The sequence below is a fragment of the Ursus maritimus genome, unplaced genomic scaffold (genome assembly GCF_017311325.1).
Source record: "Ursus maritimus isolate PB19 unplaced genomic scaffold, ASM1731132v1 scaffold_11, whole genome shotgun sequence".
NCBI lineage: Eukaryota > Metazoa > Chordata > Mammalia > Carnivora > Ursidae > Ursus > Ursus maritimus.
In genome coordinates, this window is record NW_024423453.1 from 45,304,781 (window position 1) to 45,330,528 (window position 25,748).

A 25,748-nucleotide genomic window follows, 5' to 3' on the forward strand; every position below is an offset into this window, starting at 1 on the left:
ATCAAATCTGTATTTGGCAAAAAAACAAAACAAAACATAGTCCTTCCATTTTGTACATTCTAATTACAATCAGATAAGAAAGGTGACATTTCTTTAGGCATCAAGATCAAGAGTGGTTTGGAGTCTAGGCTATCTCTAGTGGGCAAAAGGTAGAGATAGACATGAAATAGAAAAGCAAAATACTGAAGGAAGAAACAGGACAAATGGAAAGGAGAAGAAATATAAAAAGAAGAAAGAATAAAAGGAAGAAAGACTAATAAAACTTGCAGAGAATGATAGAATTTAATCTGCAAAAAGTTATCATATCTCACACTCAGTTTTACAAGAGTTAAGCTTGCGATGAATAATAAATATGCACTACCTGACATTTTGTATAATTTCTCTCTTTGATGTTTGGCTGTACAGGCCCAAGTTTGAACTCGATGGGACCTCTGAGGGCACTGAGACATTTGAAAGCTGCAATTTGCCAGAAGCGTACAGCTGGCTGGTGTCACAACTGGGATTAGATGCCAGGCCTCCAGACATTCTGCCTGGCACTCTTTATCCACAACATTCAAATCACAGCAGGGCATGCAGTGCCCAGAGTTTACATAGAGCATAAGCTGAGCAAGAATTTGCAGAGAGTAGAACTCTGCGTATTCAGGAGGAGGAAATACATGTCCAAGGGTTGAAGAATGGGACTATCTTTTGTGAAATAGCATCTTATATAAACAGAGGTAATTCTCTTTTCGCTTATGTGTCCAGAACCCATCATTAAAATTCACATGAGAGTTATTGCTTATTACTGCCAGGACTACTATTGCTTGCTGTCCCCAATGATGAATGAAGCCAGAATAAACATTATAGATTTTTTAAAGCTGCATATAATACGGGCAACAGCAATAAACTTATGACATTTCACCTCACTCAGCAAACATAACAGGAAGGTCAGGAAGGATAAATGTGTGTTAGAGGGAAAGAAAAAAATGTGTTATTACAACTTTATAATCTTCTACTACTGGGTGATGATGCTGCATCCCATTTACTACTTGTATGAAGAATGGGATCAAAATATATGCAAAGGAGAAGCAATTTATCTTAGTAAAGATTTGTGGCAGGGCTATAGGAAAAATCATTAGTGAGGCAATTTATAGGAAATGTCATTGTGGTGTCTCTGTATTATTCTTCACATTTTCTTTGGCTCTTGAGGTTTTCATTCAATAGCTAGATAGTGAGTATCTTTGCTGGGAACCGTGCTGGCCTCTGAGGAGCGGGAGTAGGTGCAGAACAGTTGGCTTTTGAAAAGATGAGAATTTTGTAAGAGCTGCTAACTGCTAGCTTCGGAGGGGGAGATCCTTCCTGTCCACTGACAGGGAAAGAAGGTGCCCCCCCATAGATATGAGAACTTCAAAATAACCCCATTAATGGAAAGTAGATAGTTTTACTTCATCTCACTATGAGAACAGGCTATTGTATTTACTTAGATTTTCCAAGAAGAAAGGAAACTATAGTGTTTTTTTGTTTTGTTTTCTTTTTTTACATGGAAAGGAACTGTCACAGGTGCTGTCTGTTACAACAATTACCTTTTTTTGAAGGAATACATGTTGTTTATGATAAGTTCTCAGGCATGAACAACTCCGTTGAATTAGAGAAGTAAGACATTTGAGATTGGAGACTACCTGAGGATATGTTCAAGTACAACATGTCTTACTGGACTTATGTCCAAGAAAGAAGTTCACTTCTTCCATTAGCTTTCCAAGTGCACTATTTATTTTTTAAGGTTAGTAACTTCACCTCTCTTGGTGCACATTCTCCACATATCGAATATATTTTGAAAGCTTCAAATAATAAGATTTTACAAATGTTTCAGGGTTTGTCTTCTCATAGTGATGATTATGGTATTTTGGGGTTGGTTTGTTTGTTTTCCTATTATGAGAACTAAGAGACAAAATATCACGGGTAATTTTAAATGAATACTAGTTATTTTGCAGTATGATAGTGAAGGATGAAAATATTGTCCTGACACGATTACCCCAGTATCAACAGAAATGAAATTTCATTGTCGGAAGCTCTTTTATATCTTTGGTATCCAGTTGGTTTGAATCACATATTCATTCAACAAATACGTAATGGTGTGCTTGTGAAAATTCCTGGGTATTGCAGAGAATATAAAATGCCTCTGGTTGGATTTTCTGTCACTAGCACATTTATTTCATGAAATATTTCCCCCAGCATTTCTCTCTGTATTATCTAATTTAAACTTTAAACCATTCCTCCAGGTTAGGCAGGAGAGGAATTAGTATCCTCACTGAGTAGACTAGGAAACAGGCTCATGTTCAGTGACTCCTCCTACCAGATGACCAGAGAAGGATGAAACTGGCCTTCCAATTCAGGTATTATTTTGCTCTCACACTGAACTCTGCTCTCGAGGAGGTCGCAGATCACCCTCCCCCTTCTTCCCCACACACATACACACACTCACTCAAACATACTGTACTTCATACTGTACCCCCCATGGGGGAGGGGCTCATATTGGGAAAATCATATTCAGTTGATGGTAAGCAGGACAGCCTTCATGGAGGAATTGGTATTTTATCACATGACATTTGTCAAGTGCTTGCTGTGTGCCAAGTATGAGATAAACAGCACTTCATTGTCTGCTGTCAGTTAGCTCAGAGGGAGGGAAAGCCAAACAATGATAACTCAGGCTAACATGCAGAAATGCAGATTGCTTTAGAATAGCACGTAGGAGAGTCGTGTAACTCAGAACACACAGAGCAGCTAACACCTGAGAACTATTACATATATTATTCTCTAAGCAATGGGGAGACATCGATGGATTGTAAGCAGGAGCGTTACATCTGCCACGATAGGAAAGAGATTTATTATAAAGGGGGCTATTTGGGAAGTTACTGCAGCAATCCAGTCAATAAATGTTTGAGGACCATATGAAGGCAATGCCAGAGGAGCTGGAGAAGACAGATTTGAGAAGTCAAAGGAGATAGTGTTGGTGAGAATTTGTATGCTGGGGATTAAGGAAAGGAGGAAGTCCAGAGTGATCCTCACATTTGGAAAAGAAAGGTTTTGTTTTAATACATGAACGCTTGCCTTATGGAATTGGTGAATTTTATGCTAAAGAAAAAAGACAAATAAAATCCTGATGCATGATTAATAAATAGTTAATATCAACATTGATTAGAACCCAGAATTTAATAAGTAGGGAGGTCACAAGAGACATATGGAGCTTACTAGTTGCCAACACTACTGCAGCTCATTTTTTCTTTTCTTTTTTTTTTAAGATTTTATTTATTTATTTGACAGAGAGAGAGAGAGAGATCACAAGCAGGGGGTAGTGGCAGGGACAAGGGAGAGGGAGAAGCAGACTCCCCACTGAGCAGGGAGCCCGACATGGGGCTCGATCCCAGGACTCTGAGATCACCACCTGAGTTGAAGGGAGACGCTTAACCCACTGAGCCACCCAGATGCTCCTCATTTTTTCTTTAATACTGCTCCATCTCACAGTGAGGTGGATGGGTAGGTAACATTATTATCCTCTGTTACAGATGACTAAATTGAGACTGTGAAGTAAAGTAACTTGCCCAATAAATCCAGATAGATAATAGCAAAGCAGGGATTCAATCCCTGGTTCAGTCCCTCACTGTTATCCTCTGCAACTACTACATCTAAGGTCAGAGCCCCAAGATCTGGGCTAGAGAATAATAATTTTTCTATGGTATTTAATATTTGATATTGAAGTTATAGGCTTTTAGACAGTGTAAAATAGTGCTGAGTATTTTATGTATTTTTTCTTTGTTTTAATTCTAGAAAACTCACACGAGGTCTTTCTTGAAAGAATTAAACATTTTAATTAAAAATTATACCAGCAAGGAAATAAATATGAAATAATTTTGAAAATATGTGATTTCATAGGTCTATGTGTCTGTTTTTGTGCCAGTACCATGCTGTCTTTGTGATCACAGCTTTGTAGTACAGCTTGAAATCTGGCATTGTGATGCCCCCAGCTTTGTTTTTCCTTTTCAACAATTCCTTGGTGATTCGGGGCCTTTTCTGGTTCCATACAAATTGAAGGGCTATTTGTTCCAGTTCTTTGAAAAATGTCATTGGTATTTTGATCGGGATAGCATTGAAAGTGTAGATTACTCTGGGTAGCATAGACATTTTAACTATGTTAATTCTTCTGATCCATGAGCATGGAATATTTTTCCATCTTTTTGTGTCTTCTTCAATGTCTTTCAAGAGTGATTTGTAGTTTCTAGAATATAGATCCTTTACGTCTCTGGTTAAGTTAATCCAAGATAACGTATGATTTTTGGTGCTATTGTAAATGGGATGGATTCCCTAATTTCTCTTTCTTCAGTCTCATTGTTTGTGTATAGAAATGCAACTGATTTCTGAGCATTTATTTTGTATCCCGCCACATTCATGAATTGCTCTATAACTTCTAGTAGTTTGGGAGTGGATTCTTTTGGGTTTTCCATATAGAGTAGCATGTCATCTCTGAAGAGAGACAGTTTGACTTCTTCTTTGCCAATTTGGATACCTTTTATCCCTTTTTGTTGTCTGATTGCTGTTGCAAGGACTTCCAGTACTATGTTGAATAATAGTGGCAAGAGTGGGCATCCTTGTCGTGTTCCTGATCTTAAGGAAAAGGCTTCCAGCTCTTCCCCATTGAAAATGATATTTGCTGTAGGCTTTTCATAGATAGTTTTTATGAGATTGAGGAATGTGCCCTCTATCCCTACACTCTGAAGGGTTTTAATCAGGAAAGGATGCTGTATTTTGTTAAATGCTTTTTCTGCATCTATTGAGAGGATCATATGATTTTTAGCTTTTTTCTTGTTGATATAATCTATCACACTGATAGATTTGCGAATGTTGAACCATCCTTGCATCCCAGGGATGAATCCCACTTGGTCATGATGGATAATCGTTTTAATGTACTGTTGGATTCTATTAGCAAGGATCTTGTTGAGAATTTTGGCATCCATATGCATCAGGGATATCGGTCTGTAATTCTCGTTTTTGATGGGGTCTTTGCCTGGTTTGGGGATCAAGGTAATATTGGCCTCATAGAATGAATTTGGTAGCTTTCCTTCTGTTTCTATTTTTTGAAATAGCTTTAGGAGAATAGGTATTATTTCTTCTTTGAATGTTTGGTAGAATTCCCTGGGGAATCCATCAGGCCCTGGCATTTTGTTTTTTGGAAGGTTGTTTATCACTGTTTCAATCTCTTCATAATTAATTGGCCTGTTTAAAAAATCAATTTCTTCCTGTTTCAGTCTTGGTAGTTTATAGGTTTCCAGGAAGTCCTCCATCTCTTCTAGATTGCTTAATTTATTGGCATAAAGCTGTTGATAGAAGTTTCTAATAATCCTTCCAATTTCATTGGTGTTGGTTGTGACCTCTTCTCAGCAAATAAGCAGATAAAGGGAGACAACTCTGGTGATTGTTCAGATTTGGGAACCATTTATACAAAAAGCTGAATTTGACCATATTAAGAGGAATGAGATCACGAAGACATATAGTGTAAAGAAAGAAGACAAACAATTGGAAGATAGGTCCTTGGAGAATGCCTTTTATGTGGTTGATTTAGGAGGACTAATATGACAAAAGTACGAATTGAAGGAGGAAGGGAGGAGGTGGGACGGTTCATGTTGGCAGAATGAAGGAGGAGGAAAATGAAGGTGCAGATGCAAGAAACATGTAAGAAATATAGAAAATGAACTTCATGTAAATAGGGGCCTCACCTGTCATACTTAATGTTGTTTCCCCAATACTTAGAGCAATGCATAGCTGGTTCTCGAAAATACTTGGTTAATGTGGAATGGGTGAGGTAGAATAAAACAGAGGTGGTTATAAATGTCATGAACAAGAACAAAGAAGAGTAATGAACAAATTATTCTGAAATATAGAAGACCAATGATTACAAGAGTTATGGTGCTGTGAGCAGAAAGGAAAAAAAAAAATCAACACAAACATGATTTGTTGGATAAAATTTTTGGGATTTCCCCCCTGTTTTTATGGATGTAGCTGAATGATAGGGAATTAGACATTTTTCCAGTGGGTGATACTGGAGGGGGAGAGATTAGAGCTAGGCTAGCAATTCCAGCTGATGTGGACAATATCTCCCCTCTTTGCTGTGGCAGTTTCTAAGCCTAACACCATGCTCCTCACACTGAATGTTTACAGTATGTATTTGTTCAGTAAATAAATAGACAAAGGGAGACAACTGGGGTGCCAATGAAGTTTTGGGAAGCGTGCTTAAAAAGTTGAAGTTGACCTTGTTAAAAGGAATGTGACTACTAAGACATAAGATGTAAAAAGAGAAGAAAAAACAATCGGAAGACAGATCCTTGGAGAATACCTTTTTAATTTTGGATGTTAAAAAAAAAAGATAGGAGAGTGAAAGGTAATTAGAAGGAGAGGAAAAGTACCGAGATGGTATGATTTTACATTGGCAGCAATATGGAGAAGGGATTGGAGAACAAGCCTAATAGCAGGAGAGAGAGAGAAAGAGAAAGAGATCAAAAAGCAAGTTTTTGATTAATAAATACAGAGAGGCTAAGAAAGCTTAATCTGAGAAAAAGATGATTGGATTTAGTGAGTAGGAGACGAGGACTAACAAATGATAGGGACATTTCAATAGTAAAATCAAGGTCAAAGTTTGCAAGGGGTTAATGTCAGAAGTTTAGTGATGAGAGAAGAGATATTTTCAGTGGGCTCCAGATTTTGAAGTCAGGATTGCTTGGTGATGCAGCTTTTATCAGACTTTGCACAAGCTGCAAAGGGGCTGTCACCATTCCTGCTTATGAAGCAGCCTATGCTGTTTCATTGAAGTGAATGGCAATTTAGGATAAAAAAATGTAAAATAAAAATAAATCCTGCCCTGTTCTTTTTCTGCCTTTCTATGAAATAACCACGGAAGGTTCTCCAGACTGTATCGAGTATGCTGCATTAGCTGCACCAATGAGCAGAAGGACCCAAGAGAGAAAGATGGGACGTGGATGCACCATCAGCATTGTTATTGGCTTATTATCATCTGGGCTCGTAATAAAAAGTGGAATAATCAGCAAGTTACTTACACCCAGGAGATGAGAATTTCTGCTGTTTGACCTCAAGTGTCTTTTAAAAGGGCTTCCCTTTGTTGAACTTCTCAAAGTTGATTTTAAATATTTTATTAAAGCAGAACTCAGTAAGAGCATCTTGACCTGCCAGTTTGCAATCAGTTTTGAGTCTTAAGACATCAATGCAATTCTAATATTGATCAGCATAATCATTCAGAAAGTTGTAATAGTGTTTCAGAAGGTGATTATATGGGCCATGGAACTGGAGGTAAAACTGATCTTTTCTGTTCCTTCTTCTGCCTCCAGCGATGACGTAGGAAAAGAATGAATATATGTAGGGTGCTGTTATTATCTAACTAATTTTAGAAAGCTATCTTTGGAATTATTCTACCACTTGTGACACATTATTTGGATATTCTCAGTGATAGTAAATCTTCTGTCTTTGAAGATGGATGTAAGTTAGGAAAATGCCTCTAAAGTTTGGAGGGATAGCTGGGAAATAAAGTTGAGATCACAATGAGCAATTAAATTTCTAATCAAGTGAGGAGTCATTTCAAGGCAGTGCACCTAAGATTCTTGTGTGTTGTGTCAGCAGGGTTATGTATCTGTGGTATATTGGGGAAAGCATGAGTTTTGGAATGCAAAAATACTCTTGGGTATTTTGGGGATGGAATATTAGAAGTGTAGCACTAAGTTTTTTGGTTTTGCTTTATTTTGTTTTGTTTTATCTTGAGGTGATCGCTGCAAACTGGATAAACAAAATACCTCAGCTCAGGTCAGCATTCTGATTGATTCCTGGTTGTAAATCTCAGCGATATCTTTATCATGCTTGGGGACAGAGACAGTGACTGACCTAAGATAAAGAGAGGGAGACGAGCAGTGTTGACAAAATGACTGTTAATCGTATGTATAGAAAAGGAACATTAAGAGAGAAATATCTAGAAAAAAAAATGACTGTTAATCGTATGGATTATTAAGGAACATTAAGAAAGAAATATCTAGAAAAAAAAGAAGATAGAGTAAATAGACAATTGAATATGTACCATGAAGAGATAAAGGATAAGGAAGAGGGTTTGGAAGCACCAGGGATAGTCAGGAAAGAAAGGCCGTTGTTACAAAATTATGCTCATTGGAGAATTAGCTGAATTGCCTGAAAAAAAGTGCCTTTTGAATCAGGTGAACTGTAATTTCTTGTGAAGTTTCATACAGCTTGTGCCTGTTGTTGGGCCAAAGCCAAGTGTTTCCAGATGGCCACAATAACGAGGAGGCCCCTTGACAACTCACTTCAGTGTCTAAAACAAATGGAAAATGAAAGGTATGGCTCCTTATTAAGATAGTCTTTGCATTCAAACAGGAGCATCCTTTATCAAGCATTCAGCTGGTGTTGTGGCTGCTGTTCCCTTCGCAGAAGCTATTTCACTTAAGATGAGAAGACGAGGTATCATTAATAAATCATATTGCCTGATATTCCTATAGTATTTAGATGACATGCGGACACTTCATGGAAAATGAAATAAATAGACCCAGAGAGAATTTTATAGCAATTTCCCCTTTTTATATGTCATATGGAATCATCATTTTCTGAACAAACGTAAGCTTTAAGATGTACATGTCCATACACATATATCCATGTATAAAATAAGAAATCACCACAGAATTTGCGTAGGAAGGTTTTAACAATGAAAGGGTTTTTTTCACTTATGTGAAGAATGAGCCCAGTCAAACACATTAAAGGTTATTTTCAACTTCTGTACTCAGACAAGGACAAAATATGAACATAAATAAATGACAGAAATCTCATCTCTATTTTATGTTAAAAGTTTGAAATGAATGTAAATGAATATATTCAGTTTTCTGAGGTATATTAGACTACTCTGCAGAAGATTGGTAATAAAGGAGGAGATGCCAGTTGATACATTACACAGATAAAACCTAGAAATCCTAGAAAACTTATGTTAGAAATACAGAACTGAGTTGAAGATTAGTAAATATTTAAAGGAAGATGAGACTATTTGATAAATAAAAGCCACTCAAAGAAATAGTCAATCTTGCTTTCCTTTCCTTGCATATCATTTAATACTTACTAAAAATTATTGCCTATTATTTATTGATTGTCTGGAATTGGTTATTAGAATCTGTCTGTATTGTAGCAATGCTTTTATTCATGAAGCAAATCTATTTTTCTACAGATATTCTATTTTTTGTAAAGGAAATAAAATGAAATAAGATTGCACTGGTCTTATCCTTTAAATGGGATTAATTAATTTGAAAGGATTCTTGGTATTATGCTCTGGTTTATTAGATTATCTTACTGGATAGCATATTTACATTTCCTTGGGTTGAAATGACCCTTGTGATTTAAAAAAAATATCAGCTACTTAATCATGTAAAGCTATGTGATTGACCTGAATTGGTGGTCTTAAGCATTGTGTCATGGGTGGTTTCTATAGGGCGTTTCAGAGGAATCAGTCTTGGAAGAGGTAACTCTTAGTTCTCAGATATTTTCAGATTTGTTTTTCAAAAAATTATTCTGGCTATGTTGTAGAGAATTGAATGGAAAGGGAATATTGGATGAAGGAAGAAAGTTGGGCAGGTATTCCAATAATCCGAGTGAGAAAAACAGTATTATCCATTAGTTAAAAGCATGGACTTTGGATCCAGATGCTAGATTTGAGCACAGCAGCTTTCACTTACTAGCTGTGTGACCTTGGGCAAATCACTTAATCTTGTGTTTCAATTTTCCTATCGAAATCCCTATTTGGGAATAATAATAGTTCCTGCCCCAAGGGTTTTCATGAGAAGTAAGTGAGTTAATGTGCCATAGATCATGCCAGCCACAAGGCAAGTACAATGTAAGTATAGGCTGTTAATGAACTTGGATGATTGGAATAGAGTTACAAATAAGTGGACCACATTTGAGTATATTTAGTGTTAGAATAAACAATAATTAGTGATTGACAATAGGGGAGGGGGTAGGAGAAGGTATTGTCATATGCCATTTACTGTATATCATTAGAGGGTAAGGGATTGTGGAGTGATGGAGACTTTCAAATGAAATATTAGTTTTTTTTAAAAGATTATGGTCCTAAATCAGAATATTTTGATAATAATCTTTGTTTTGTGTGGGTAAGTGAATCCATGAGAAAGATTAAAATTAGGCATTCTGAACTCCATTTAATCGCTACTTGACTTGAGAGACCCAAGGTAAGAGGTCTCTTTCTGGTGATATGTCTCTTTGTGTATGATGTGAGTGAGTCTTGCATCTGGTTTCTCTTGAAGAACTTTGGGTCAGCATTAGAACTCTTCATAAGCACTCTGACCTTCTACCATGAAGCGTCATTAACACAGTAAATCCTTTTAAAGAATCAGATATTAGAGGGAATGAGATGTTATGAATGTGTGTAAATGCCAGGTAACTGCAGTTTGTTCTTCACATATCTAATGATTGTTACACTTTTTTTTAGAGGTTTATTTATTTATTTGAAAGAGAGAGAGAGAAAAAGAGAGTGTGCATGTGTGAGTGCGGGGAGAGGCAGAGGGAGAGAATCCTCAAGCCAACTGCCCCCTGAGCATGGAGTCCACACCGGAGCTCCATCTCAAGACCCTGAGATCATGACCTCAGCTAAGTAAATAAGTACTTATACATTGGATGGATCATCGATATAAATTCTGTATTTTTCAATTCGATTATTTTATGTTTCATATAAAAGGGAATTAAGTTTTAAGCAAATCTACATTATTGTACGCCAATTTCAATGATTTATCCTTTCTATTTTTCCTATTCAGTCTGCTCCCAGTTTTCAAGAGGAGTCTATGCTATTTTTGGATTTTATGACAAGAAGTCTGTAAATACCATCACATCATTTTGTGGAACGCTCCATGTCTCCTTCATCACTCCCAGCTTCCCAACAGATGGCACACATCCATTTGTCATTCAGATGAGACCTGACCTCAAAGGAGCCCTTCTTAGCTTGATTGAATACTATCAATGGGACAAGTTTGCATATCTCTATGACAGCGACAGAGGTAAGTGACAATATCCCTATGCCTTTGTAATGGGTCAAATTCAATGCCTACACTTGACACTTCTATGTGATATTATGGAGCTACACAGGTGTGTTAAATTCTAGGGGTCACTTGGTTTAATTTTTCTGTGTAAATGAATAATGCAATTTGAAACTTGGGAAACATATTTAGAGTTTAAAAAAAAGTGAATGTTCAATTTAAAGGTATAGACTCTGTCAACCCAATGCCCAGATGTTCAGTTGTAACGTAAATAGCACCTTCTGACGTCAGCAGCTAAGACCCTATGGGGACTACATTACTAGTCAAAGGTCTTCGAAGTGACTGCCTTGAAAATTGATTTAAGTGAACCTGAATAAATATGCAAATAAGGACTTCTAGAGAAATTTGTAGCAATTAAATATCTTCACGTGCAAAAGTTTTATGAGGAAGAGGTGACCGTTATTAACCTTGCTTTAAAATGACATCTCTGAACCTCAGAGAAGTTAAAGGACTTGCTCATGATCCACTCGAGCGGCTGGTACAATTTGACCCAGGTCTTCTGACACCAGACCCACACGTTTTCGTAATTCTGAGTTTATGATGAGATGTTATTGATTAGCATACTAATTGGATAGAATCTTGGCTCATTATACTAAAGTTGCATTTTCAGGGGGAGTTACTTCCTTCGTGTTTCCCACATTTCATGTTGCGAAGTTTCGTATTAACAGACCTGCTTGATGTATGTGTCATAGAATCCCAGATGTTCTTTTCTAAAATTTTATTTATTTATTTGAGTATAGTTGACACATGATGTTAACGTTAGTTTCAGGTGTACAACATAGTAATTCAACAACTCTGTACATTACGCTTTGCTTACCACAAGTGTAGCTCCCATCTCTCACCATACAACGCTACAACCATACCAATGACTACATTCTTTTATTCCCAGGACCTATTCATTCCATAATTGGAAACCTGTATCTCCCACTCCCCTTCACCCATTTTGCCCAACACCCTACTCTTCTCCCCTCTGGCAGCCATCACTTTGTTCTCCGTATTCTCTGTTTTCTATATTTTATAGTTTGTTCTCTGTATGTGCCCGGTTCTGCTTTTTTTTTATTAATAGATTCTGATTGTTAGTTCATTTGTTTTGTTTTTTAGATTTCACATATGAGTGAAATCATGTGGTATTTGTCTTTCTCCATCTGTCTCACTTAGCATAATACCCCCTAGATCCAACCATATTGTAACAAATGGCAGGATCTCATTCTTTTTTACGGCTGAGTGATATTTCGTTGTATATATACCACATCTTATTTATCCATTCATCTATTAGTCAAGACTTGGGCTGCTTCCGTATCTTGGCTACTGTAAATAATGCTGCAAGACACATAGGGGTGCACATATCTTTTCACATTGGTGTTTTCATTTTCTTTGGAATCTCAGATGTTCTTAACTATTCCTGAGTCCGTGATTTGGCTTCAGTGGGTGTACTTACTAAAGTTGAACGAGCATTTGTGCACATGTTTGCATCTATATTTTTCTAAAGACAGTATCCATAACCAAACTCAAAAGGATTGAGAACCGTTATTGTAAGAGTACCTAAGTCCAAACTAGGCTTTCTTCAGCAGCTTGCTTCTTGGAATATTTAAAGGTTCAAATGAAACCCAGAAGCCTGTCTCGACCAAGATAGGGCACCTTGTTAACCCGCAAGGGCAGACAAGAAGAGAGCCAGCCACCAGTCAATTCGCCATTGATTAGTCTGTAGTCATTTGCTGCAGCAATCCCATCTGGGGTGCTCAAGCTAGGTGTCTGATTCCCTGCCCTGTCCTCCCAGTCTCGGCAATGAGAACACTCCATGGAAAAGCCTGCCAGCATCTACAAGCTGAAAAAAGTTGCTAAGTCAACAACTTCTCCCCTCCCCCGCCCCCCCCCTTTGAGAAGGGAGAGCTTTGCTATTCCTACGAGGAATGAAAAATTAAAGCAGAACCATTTAAAGAAAATATGGGTTGCAATGTGCTGGATGATTCCGAAACATACTTCTTATTAATGTGATAAAAGGCTTTCAAAACTGAGCTTATTCATAGACTTTCCTCCTGTTCTCTGCGAACTCCTTTAGAACTCTGTCATGTTAATAAAACTAGCCTACAGTCTGCGAATATTCTGAGTGCCTCTTTCACCCCTGCCTCCTGTTGTGGTGATTTCTACCACGCAAACATATTTTATCTCTGGACGCTCTTTTTCATTGTCTTCGCTCCAGGCCAGGCCACCACCACATGTTCCTTCTCCCTCCCCTCCGTTTCCACACTCGTTTCTCTTTAATCCATTTTCCACAAAGTAGTCGCAACGTGTAAATGCTCTTCAGTGCTTTTCTGACCTTATCATTCCTTTGCTTAAAACACTTCTCATGAAAATGAAGATAAAATAGAAAATCCCTAACATGGCTCTAAGGTCTGGTTCCTGCCAATTGATGCTACCGTCCTGCTCACTAAGCTAAATCCATCGAACTAAACTTCTTTCACTGTCTCCAGATGCACCAAACCAAACCCTTGCAGCTCAAATGTCTGCACACGCCTCTCGTTCTTTCTCCTCCTTCACGTCTTAGCTTCTAGAGCATTTCCACAGAGCTGCGTTTCATACTTTTATTCTCTCACATAGAAGTCTCCTCTTTCCCTACATAGTACTTACCACAATTTATCCTGAATAGTAGTATCTGTTCTTTTACTCAAGAACTGCTGTTGAGCTACTATGTTCCAGGGCCAGTTTCAGTCGCACAGGCCAAGCACTATGTCTTCATTTGTGCCCTGGCTGTAAGCCCCCAGAAGGCAATGTCCAGGCAGCACCCATTACACTGGGTGTCCAGTTTCTAAGTGTACACACAACGCTTAAGATGATGCTGGAACAGAGCTGATATTGAATAGATAGTATTAATAAGAGTTAAGCATCTGCGTATTTTAAGTTTGTGATGATATGAGAACCTGGATCTCGCTGGCTAAATTGAAGGATCGGAAGATGAATTCTGTTTGACAAAGTTGAAGGTGGCGGTTTTCCTCTAGGGGCATACCTCACCCTCGCTGTGACTCCCTGTAGGTGAACATGAACTTTAGACGACAGAGGCCATAAACAGAAAAAGAGAAACTCTAGTATTTGAAGAGAGATACAAAGAAAAGCTCTGGGATGTGATCAGGTGACGAGGGATGAGTTTACACACTTGTGAAAAGAACATGAAACATTCTGAAGTGATTTCATTAATACAGACTTCGGAAATAGTAAATAAAATTGAAGTGATGAGATAATCTCCAGTCATGAAATTGTACAAATGGATTTGAGTTTAAGTTCATCTTTTGAGAGAAGACTATTAGAGTTATAGTATTCTCTATTAAAGTTATGTATCATATATTTAAGCCAAAAATGGCCTTATGGACACATTTTCAAGGTATCATCAAATAGCTGTGCTCCTGTTTTAATATGAACAATGTTACACTAGATCTGAAACTGTTTTCAGAGATAAGTGTGTAAGACTCAAAATATTAGCAAATGACTTGATCTTTATATAGTGTTTTACCTGGACCGAGGAAATGGGATTTTGCTATCCAATTTTTTTCTTATTACTGTCTTAATTTTTATAGCTTTGCCATCATATTACACTTTAAAAAGCTCATTCGTGCATTTATTGTGTGACTGGTTTTCTTTCCTTCGGCCATTAACCTCATACACTTCAAGGAAGCACTTCCTTATGTAGTGTTACGTGATTACGAGCACACGTCTTTGCTCCCTTTATCCCTGCTATGCATGCTTTAAAAACAGATTCCATTATTTCATCTCTCACTACATCTCTACATGCTTCAATTTCAAACAACTTGGTCTGTCCTTGATGTGGCGCTCTCTCTACTTCATGGATTATAAAGGTTTTTTTTTTTTTCTCAACTTAAAAAAATTTATTTTAATTTCAGTTACTTAACATACTTTGTGTTACATTAGTTTCAGGTGTACAATATAGTGATTCAACACTTCCATACAATACCCAGTAGTCATCACAACAAGTGCACTTCTGAATCCCTGTCAACTATTTCACCCATCCTCCCACCCACCTCCCCTCTGGTAACCATCTTCTCCATAGTTAAGAGTCTTTCTCTCTCTCTTTCTTTCTTTATTTTTTCCTTTTGTTTGTTTGTTTTTTCTTAAACTCCACATGTGAATGAAATCATATGGTATTTGTCTTTCTCTGACTGGCTTATTTTGCTTAGCATTATATTCTCCAGCTCCATCCATGTCATTGCAAATGGCAAGATTTCATTCTTTGTGTATATATAACACATCTTCTTTATCCATTCATCAATCGATAGACACTTGGGCTGCTTTCATGTCTTGGCCATTGTAAATAACGCTGCTATAAACATAAGGGTGCATGTATCTCTTCGAATTAGTGGTTTTGTATTATTTGGGTAAATACCCAGCAGTGCAATTGCCACATCATAAGGTTATTTTTAACTTTTTTGGGAACCTTCATCCAGTTTTCCACAGTGGCTGTGCCAATTTATATTCCCAATAGTTCATGAAGGTTCCTTTTTTGCCACATCCTTTCCAATACCTGTTTCTCGTGTTGTTGATTTTAGCCATTCTGAGGTGTGAGGTGATATCTCCTTGTAATTTTGATTCACATTTCCCTGATGATCAGTGATGATGAGGATCTTCTCATGTGTCTGTTGGCCATCAGTATGTATTCTTTGGAGAAATGTCTGTTCATGTTTTCTGTCCATTTTTAATTGGATTATTTGTTATTTCAGGTGTTGAGTTTTATAAGTTCTTTATATATTTTTTGATACTCACCTTTTATCAGATATATCATTTGTAAACATCTCTCATTCTGTAGGTTGCCTTTTAGTTTTGTTGACTGATTCCTTCATTGTGCAGAGGCTTTTTATTTTGATGTAGTCCCAACAGTTTATTTATTGATTTTGTTTCCTTTGCCTCAGGAGACAGAAAGAAGTTGCTCTGGCCGAGGTCAAAGAAATTATTGCCTATGTTCTCTTCTAGGATTTGTATGGTTTCAGGTCTTCCATTTAGGTCTTTAATTCATTTTGAATTTATTTTTGTGTATGGTGTGCGAAAGTGGTCCAGTTTCTTTCTTTTGCTTGTTGCTGTCTAGTCTTCCCAACACCATTTGTTGAAGAGATTTTCTTTTTCCCATTGGATATTTTTTCCTGCTCTGTCAAAGACTGATTGACCACATAATTGTGGATTTATTTCTGGATTTTCTGTTCTGTTCCATTGATCTATGTGTCGTTTTTGTGCCAGGATCATACTGTTGTGATCGCTGCAGCTTTGTAATATAACGTGAAGTCCAGAATTGTGATGTCTCCAGCTTTGCATTTCTTCAAGATTGCTTTGGTTATTTGGAATCTTCTGTGTTTTCATGCAAATTTTATGATTATTTCTTCTTGTTCTGTGAAGAATTCTGTTGGCATTTTGGTAGGGATTGAATTAAGTGTATAGATTGCTTTGGGAAGTATTGACATTTTAACAATATTTCTTCTTCCAATCCATAAGCATGAAATGTCTCCATTTCTTTGTGTCATCTTCAATTTCTTTCATGAGTGTTTTGTAATTTTCGGGGTACAGGTCTTTCACCACTTTGGTTAGGTTTATACGTAGGTATCTTATTATTGTGGGTGCAACTGTAAATGGGATTGTTTTTTGTTTCTCTTTCTGCTGCTTCGTTATTGGTGTATAGAAATGCAAGAGGTTTCTGTACATTGATTTTGTATCCTGCAATTTTACTGAATTCGTGTGTGAGTTCTAGCAGTTTTCTGGTGCCGTCTTTTTTGTTTTCTATACGCAGTATCATGTCATCTGCAAATAGTGAAAGTTTTACTTCTTCCTTACCAATTTGGTATTTCTTTTTGTAGTCCGATTCCTGTAACTAGGGCTCCAGTACAATTTTGAATAAAAGTGGTGAGAGTGGACATGTGTGTCTTGTTCCTGAACTTAGGGGAAAAGGTTTCAGTTTTTCCCCATTAAGGATAATATTATCTGTGGGTTTTTCATAGATGGCCTTTATTACGTTGAGGTGTGTTCCCTCTAAACCTACTTTGTTCAGGGTTTTTATCATGTCTGGATGTTGTACTTAGTCAAATTTTTTTTCTGCATATATTGAATTGATCAAATGGTTCTTATCCTTTCTCTTATTGATGTGGTGTATTATATTGATTGATTTGTGAATACTGAGCCACCCTTGCAATTCAGGAGTAAATCCCACTTGATTGTGGTGAATGGTTTTTTTTTAATGTATTAATGAAGTCAGTTTGAGAGCATTTTATTGAGAATATTCATCAGGAATATTGTCCTGTAGTTCTCTTTCTAAGTGGTGTCTTTATCTGGTTTTGGTATCAGGGTAATTCTGTCCTCATAGAATGAATTTGGAAGTTTTCCTTTCTTTTCTATTTTTTGAATAGTCTCAGAAGAGTAAGTATTAACTCTTCTTTAAATGTTTGGTAGATTTCATCTGTGAAGCCATGTGGTTTCTTGATTACTGACTCAATTTCTTTGCTAGTTATTGGTCTGTTCAAATTTTCTATTTCTTCCTGTTTCAGTTTTGGTAATTTATATGTTTCTAGGAATTTATCCATTTCTCCTAGGTTGTCTAATTTGTTGGCATATAGGGTTTTATTTTTTTCAATTTTTAATAATCTTTACTTTTCTGAGAGTCTAGAATTAAATAAACATATTGGTTTTTTTGTTTTTGTTTTTTTAAAGATTTTACTTATTATCCATTTGAGAGAGAGAGAGAGAATGAGAACAGCACACAAGCTAGGGTAAGGAGCGGAGGGAGAGGGAGAAGCAGGCTCCTCACTGAGCAGGGAGCCTGACATGGGGCTCCATCCCAGGACCCTGGGGATCATGACGTGAGCTGAAGGCAGACGCTTAACCAATTGAGCCACCCAGGAACCTCTATATTGTTAAATTTTAATTTCTAAATATACTAATTGATGTTCTTTTGAGCAGCATGGGGCCAAAGCTTGAAAATGGGTCACTAACATTTTGCCCCAAATATGAGCTAGATGAAAAAAATTAAAATTGTCTATGCTTTTTTATTGCACTGCTCCTAAGACTGCCATTTAAACCCTTCCTGCTTCCCACCATCCATCAAAATGCTGAGCACCAAGTCCAGGAGTCCATGTCCCAGTTATAAACAAGGGAGGACATAGATGCATCTTGGTCTTGGTAGAGTTCATCTTCTTCTATTTCAAGTTTACTCATGAAAGGAGTGCTGAAAATGTTCATTTGGTGCCTGTGATGTTTTAGGACCGCTGTCTTCTCTTTATCCAAGCCATACTGTATCACTCCTTGATGACCCAGTGCTCTTCCTAAAAGCATATTATTACTTCATAGACAGTAGGTAGATAGATCTTCAATACATTTGGAACTATAGAGTAATGGGCTTACCTATGTTAATGCATTAAATATAGTTTTATGTATTAAATTTGAACCAAGACTTTCATAAAAATGTGTTTCCTATTTACTGGTTCAATGTCAATAAGGTAAGACAACACGTTTCTATAGACAGTAAGTAAAACCAGAACTAATGCTTTATACCTTTATGTCTTGATTTTAATTTTGAGCCATACTATTTGTTCCCTGAAGGCACTTTGATTCTGGTTCCAAGAAGAAATCATGCATAGAATAAAAATGCTTCCAAATTATAAATTTCTTTTCAGATGTCCTGAGAAAGTCAATGAGGGAAATATATGTTAATCTAATCTGCCTAGGCATGCTGCCATGATTTAGAGATCATAAATATTAATTTCTGTGCCTGAAAGATGAATAATGGCAGTGAATTTTAAATGAAACAAAGAAAATATTTTTGAAAAGAAAAAAATAGTCTGAATGAAATATACCTATTTGCAGTAATCATTCTTAATTCTACCCACTAATATACAGACTAAAACTCTTAGACTTTACCTGTCTTTAGGCTGATAACATTTCTATAACTCTCTCCCGGTATTACTAACACTAGCTCAAGATGAAACAGTGAAGTACTGATGGTAATACTTTGGGAGAGTTTTAGGATAATTGTCAGCTCACAAATAGATTATACAACAATAACTAGTCTTGCAACAATTAGGCTCTTGAAGTGGTAATGTAGTCCAACAAACATAGTCTAGTCATTCTTTATTTTAGCCAAAAGCCTGAGAATATAGAGTTTAAAACTTAATTTTAGACCTTGTAATACTCTTGAGTTACTTTAGAATGTATTTTAAATATATGGATTAGGAGGAATTGTTAATTTTCTGGGTTTTTTTTTTCCCCTATTTGTAGATGAACAACTGCGTATCTCCAGCTTTCTTTGTTCTGAGTAATTCAGTAATAAGAAATCAGTCTCTGCTATAATTCAGCTATCCTGATATAGTATAGATACTAAAGTAGAGTAATTACCACTTAGTAACAACTTGAAGTAAACCAATATTTATAAAGAATGTCCACTGTCCATACAAGTTTATAGTCCAATTAAGGGATGGAGGTATTTACGAAGATACCAGTTTGTGTGGAAGGGAAAGAGTAATTATCTCAAGTAATATTTTCCCCCTAATTAGAATGTGGTACCAAGAGACCAAGAACATGAATTTGTGTTAGGTTTGAAGAGGTTAATTTCACCTCAATAGTTGTAACATGTATTTTTCAGTGGGTTTTAAAATGATCTGCTAATTTTAAAGTAACCAGAATTAATACAAAACTCTTAGTTGTGGGGAAGACACAAATCAAGTCGATAGACTAAGAGGTCTGTTGCTATTAGCAAAAAAACAAATTCAAGAATATGGATTACTAAGCATGGGACAGCAATCTCTTTAAATCATGAGTCAGACTATTTTATGGATTGTGAGTTACTTCTGGCTGTCCCTAGGAGATGAGTTAATATTATTCATTGTCTTCTGATGGCACTAAATTAATCACGTCTGATATTGCACCACTTGAGCTATTTAGCTTCTTAATGGATGTAATGTTTTTAGGCTTCATAGGTTACAAAACATTAATTCTGAGAGTTTTAATAACTGAAAATCCACACCAACTGTGAGTTACTTTTGACACAAGAATGAATAAGTTGAAAACTCAACCATTTTTTTAAATGCATTCTTATTAATTTAATACATCATCTCCATATTTTTTGACAAGATGAACTGCCAATAAATGTGAGGTATAGAACTATCACTTGATATTTACAAATCATTATTTATATCCAAAATTTCTTATAATATTTGTTGAAAGTTGGAATAGAATATCAAGAACATTAACACTTGAAATTTTAGTATGTGGTAAACTTCATGATTAAATAAAAACAAAAAATAATTTCTGCCTGGAAGAAAGGAACCCCAGTGCTGTATGATATTATGTGGATAGCAAATGGAAGATCATTCATGGATATAATGTTTTTAAGGAGGTAACAAGGAAGAGTTAGTTGCATAAAGATTAGAATGTGGGAAAGTAGGACCTAGATAGTGAGAGAGATTTAGAAAATTAGCTTTTTTTTTTCCCACTCAGGAAAAAAGACTGGATAGATTTAATAACTGTTTTCAAGCACTCTGAGAGCTGTTGAATTGATCATGATGGCCAGCTGTATGTTCTATCTTCACTGATGATGAAAAACAGGAAAAGGGTTTGAATTAAATCATGGAAAGATTTATTTATAAATAGTGAATGAAAATCATAGGTGATCCATGAAGTTTTTAAAAGAAATTTTATCATTAATAGATTTTTTTTACAATATAATGTGGTCTCTTGTTTAAATTATCCCTTGAGAAATTCTTGCGTATCCTGTGTTTTTGGTACATGGACTGCACAGAGGAAACAATTATTGTTGTTTTGCCAAAAACCCCAAAATTCACTGTAAGTTCAATTTATGGTTCAACTTCCTAAATTGAAATAAAAATAAATTATTTTCAATTTTCATAATGAAATATTTTAAATAAAAAATAAAGAGAATAGTATGAAGACCCCCAAGCACTCTTAACTCAGCTTTGTTAATGACCAATATACAAGGAATCCTGTAACTATCTATATCCCTTTGTCCTTCACAATTATTTTGAAACAAATACCTGCCATCATGTAATTTCATCTGTACATATTTCAGTTTGTACTGTGAAAGAATACTCCTGTTTTCGGCACAACCACAATATCATTATCATTTGCAGGCAGATTCACAGTAATTCATTAATATCATCATCTATTTTTTCCCACAGTTTATTTGAATCAAGATAAAAATGAGGTCCCTAGTTCCAAATTGGTTAATATATCTCTTAAGTCTTTAATAACATATGTAGAGTTTCAGTTTGATGATTGCAACACTGATATTTAGCATATTACTCTGCTACATATTCCTTATAAATTGGTAGCTTGATCTAGAAGCTTGGTAGGATTCATGTTCATATTTTTTTGCAGGAATACTCCACAGGTGATGTTAAATATTTCTATTTAGAGACATGTAGCTTCTGGTCATCTCTCTTTTTGTGTTTTTAGCAACAGTTAATGATTGTTACCTTGATTCATTAATTTGCGAGGTGTTACAAGTGGTTGTAATTCTAAATCTATATTCCTTCCTCATTTGTTAGCTGGAGTCTTTCCAAAAAGGAAAAGCTGTCTTAATTATTATCCTGAGTATGGTTCATATAGGAAGGGCAGGAAAATTCTTGTTTCTCTTCCTTTATTTACCAATTTCAAAATAATAACTCAGCTCCTAGTATCCTTCAAAGGCAACCAGATATTTATACGTATTTAAATATCACTGATTCAGTTTCTATGTTGGTTATCAGTCTGTTCAAATTTTCTATTTCTTGATGTTTCAGTTTTGGTAGTTTATATTTTTAGATATTAATAAGGATTCATGGATTTAAGATATGTTATGTATTTAAGTCTTTTGCAGTTATTCCTCTTACTGATATCCAAATTGCCTTATCTTTACTTTAAGTGATCTTCAACACATTGGCTCCAGAGTCTTTTGACACAAGGCTGATAGTTTTGGAGAGCTTCCTTGCATTTTGTATCACAAGATGTTCCAGGCTAATCTTGCATCTTCTTGGCCAGTATTGAATCAATACAATTTTTAATGATGTTTTCCAGATTAAATAATTTTTTTTAGAATGCACAAATTTGTGCCATAGTAAATAGATTGAAATAAAGTGTAGCATATGAATAAAATTTATAAAGCAGTGTGATCACGTTAGGCAAATCCCAGATTTTATGGGTAAAAAGAAATCAGCATTCTTCTGAGAAAGATGTATGACTTTCTGGAATCAGGAAGATGATGTGATGAGTCCTGAATTCTTTTTGGAGCCCAGATTTGATGTTGTTCATTAAGCTATTAATAGAAATAATGAATTTAGGTTGGCTGTGAAGAATTGAAGTGGTGTGGAAGACAAGTTTATGTACTGCTTTTCCAACTGCTAAACTGCACATTTAACTTTAAGCAGTAAATTCCCCAATTGTTTTCCTTCTCAATCCTACATAGGAGGCAATGCGTTTTTATTAAAAAGAAAAAGAAAATTTATTTATTTATTATTTATTTATTTATTTTATTATGTTCAGTTAGTCACTGTATAAGTCGTATGGTGCCATAAGCAAGGCTATTGATAAACAGTAAACAGCTCTTACATTTGGAAAGTTAAGTAAATGTAACAAATCTGAGCTAGAAAACTAACTGCTACCATCTGGTTAATAGGTGAACATTTTAATCTCTATGGGATCAGTTCCAATAACAAAAACATGATGTAACAGAAGGCTGAGGAAAAACAACTGCTGACTAGAAGACAATAGAAGGAAATACAACAGCCTCATCGAGATTATTGGCTCATATGCTTACAAAGACTCATGTAGATTTGTCTCCCTGAAAATGTTTGCAACCTCTTGAGGATGTTAATATGAAGTGATAGACTGTCATATGTAAAGAAACAGTCTTGCCCATTCTCTAAGAGAAAGAAATGTGTGTAATGTCTTTGGATCTAACTTTAACCAAAGGTATCACAGACATTGCTCTTTAGTAATATCCAAAAGAAGACAGCTGAGAGAGCTGAAAGAAGGGGAGACTATTTTGCCCCCAAACCATGGTTCTTTCCATCAGAATAACAGCATATAGATAAAAGAGCTTTTGATGTGAAGCGGAAATAAGTCGATGTCGATAAAGATCATCACTGTAGCTTTTTGGAGGAGTCAACATCCCCTCAGTTGCACAAAAATATCAGCCGTAAAAATATGTTCGCTGTCAATTTCACAACGTAATTCTGAGTTATTCAAGTATCTTTATCAGTCATCATTTTTCTTTGGCTTCCTAGGCTTATCAACACTGCAAGCTGTGCTGGATTCTGCTGCTGAGAAGAAATGGCAAGTGACTGCTATCAATGTGGGGAACATTAACAATGACAAGAAAGATGAGACATACCGATCACTTTTTCAAGATCTGGAGTTAAAAAAGGAACGGCGTGTAATCCTCGACTGTGAACGGGATAAAGTAAACGACATCGTAGACCAGGTTGGCTACCCTCTGTTTTCTAATGGCACCAAATATAGAATGTGCGTGCAGTGTCAGCATTTGCAATGAGTATTTGCCTGAGGTGCTGAACAGCAGTTTTTCCTTTATGGTTTATGTAGGATGCAGCAGAGATCATCAATTAAATTACCTCTGGCTTCGGTTAGCAATAGCAGATGGTCTTCAATCATGCTGACACATCATGATAATCATTAACTATATTCAGTCTGTAACTACTGAGTCTTATGTTTTATATGATAAGCATTGCCCTAAACTTTGATATTTTTAGTTGGAAATTTAAAATTTTACTTATTGAACTTTTTAGAGATAAGAACACAGCCATCAATTAAGTGAAAATAAGGCTGGGGTTCTAAGGGAAAAGTGAGTAGTTCATGGTAAAATATGGAGAACATCAGACATTAGAGCACAGTATGGAACGTTAAGCCTATATTGTCTGAATGCATCTGTGTCTTCAGATAAAGCCTGTATTTATTTTTCCAAGATTTTTTTTTCCTCCAGTTAGGTTGGCTTTGTGTCACTCTGAAACTGTTAATCTGTGAAATTAAAATATGTAGGAGAGACATATTCAGTCTGTGTTTGCCGTTTGAGAAGTTTACCGGACATAAGGATGTTTCATCTGTACTTAACCATACCACCTTGATTCCATTTAAGGTCTTTTAGGGTAGGACAGCCATTCAGTAATATCCTAATGATAAAAATAAGATCCACTATATTATATACATAGGGTAAGTGACCAGGGATGTTGGTGAAGCAGCGTCAAGATTTAGTGAGTTAAGATCTGTTTCACTGGGTATCTGCTTCTTTTTCCAACTGATGAGAGAGAGAGAGAGAGAGAGAGAGTGTGTGTGTGTGTGTGTGTGTATGTAGTGGCTGCTAGTTCCTTAGGATAATATAGGATTGGAAAAAAAATAGGCAGTCAAGTATGCATTTACTGGCCCTTCTAGGCTTTGAGGAGACAATTAATTCACTAATTTGTATAACACAAAGTATTTGCAAACATAAATGTTGATGCAGCTTTAATTGATATGTAATAATACAGGCCCTAAGACATACAAAATGGATCTCGCATAAAATATTAAATAACTGGATAAACCTAACTTGTTATGAGAAAGAGCTAAATGTTATATGCCAGAGAGGTGAACATTTCAGTGGAAAAATCTTGATTCCTGTCTCAGGAGATGAAGTTAGGGTTGTTTTTAACCTGAAGGCCTCTTGTTCAAATGTGAACCTCAACAACTCACTTGAATTTCATAGGAGATTCTCATTAAAACTGAATTTTAATAATAGTCATTAGTCTTTTTTTAAAGAATTTATGAATTCATGGATCATCATAATAAATGTTGGAGAAAGTCTATGTGAAAATAATTATTTCCAAAACTAGAAGAGGGAAACTATAGGAGAAATTGGGAATATATAGAATGGAATATTTTGAAACAAATATATGATGATTAAATGTCCATTTGGAAATCCATTCAAAAGGTACAGAGATTTTGCACATGTATATCGTATTTTTATGACACTCTTGAATTTATTAAATGAGTGTGTACAGTTGTTGGTTGCATCATTCAGCAAACATTAACTACAGACATCCTCTGTGTCTAGGACGAAATATGCAAAGAAAGGGAAGAGTGGTATCTGTACCCCATTAATCCATGGTTTAGAGGGGAAGACAAATTTTACATGTCACACTATAGTATTACAAGTTAGAAAACAATGTGGTCTAAGAGGAGGAGAAAGAACCTATCTTTAACAGGGACAGAAGGATCTATGAAGGGTTCACATACTGGCAGCGTTTGTCTGGCCTGGGTGCGTTCATTTACTCATTCAGTAAATTTCCTTGAGTGTCTAATGTTTGCCAGATAGGCACTGTGTGGATCCAAGAAAGTAATGTTAAACAAAACAGGCAAAACCCCATTAAGGTGAATATTTATGATATATTTACAGAAATTAATATGCAATTGTAATGATGGCATATATATGAATGAAGAGAACAGGGTGTTATGAAAAAATTACAAAAAAAATTAGGAGATCATGGAAAACATTCAAGGAGTAGAGTTTACAAAGCAAAAAGTGGGTTGATGTTCATTTCAAGAAAAGGAAACACTATTTACTTATTCACTCTATCAATACTTACAAGAGAACAG

At 35.9% G+C, this 25,748-nt stretch overlaps 1 protein-coding gene across 4 annotated transcripts in view; it reads left to right on the forward strand.

Annotated features, from left to right (window-relative positions):
• GRIA2 (glutamate ionotropic receptor AMPA type subunit 2) overlaps positions 1–25,748 on the forward strand; it is a 149,447-nt gene that overhangs the window by 61,700 nt on the left and 61,999 nt on the right. For all 4 annotated transcript variants that reach the window (XM_008685540.2, XM_008685537.1, XM_008685539.2 and 1 more), the window contains 2 exons: positions 10,851–11,090; positions 23,390–23,586. In XM_008685540.2, coding sequence (XP_008683762.1) covers positions 10,851–11,090; positions 23,390–23,586 — 437 coding nt within the window. The remainder of the gene's footprint in view (positions 1–10,850; positions 11,091–23,389; positions 23,587–25,748) is intronic.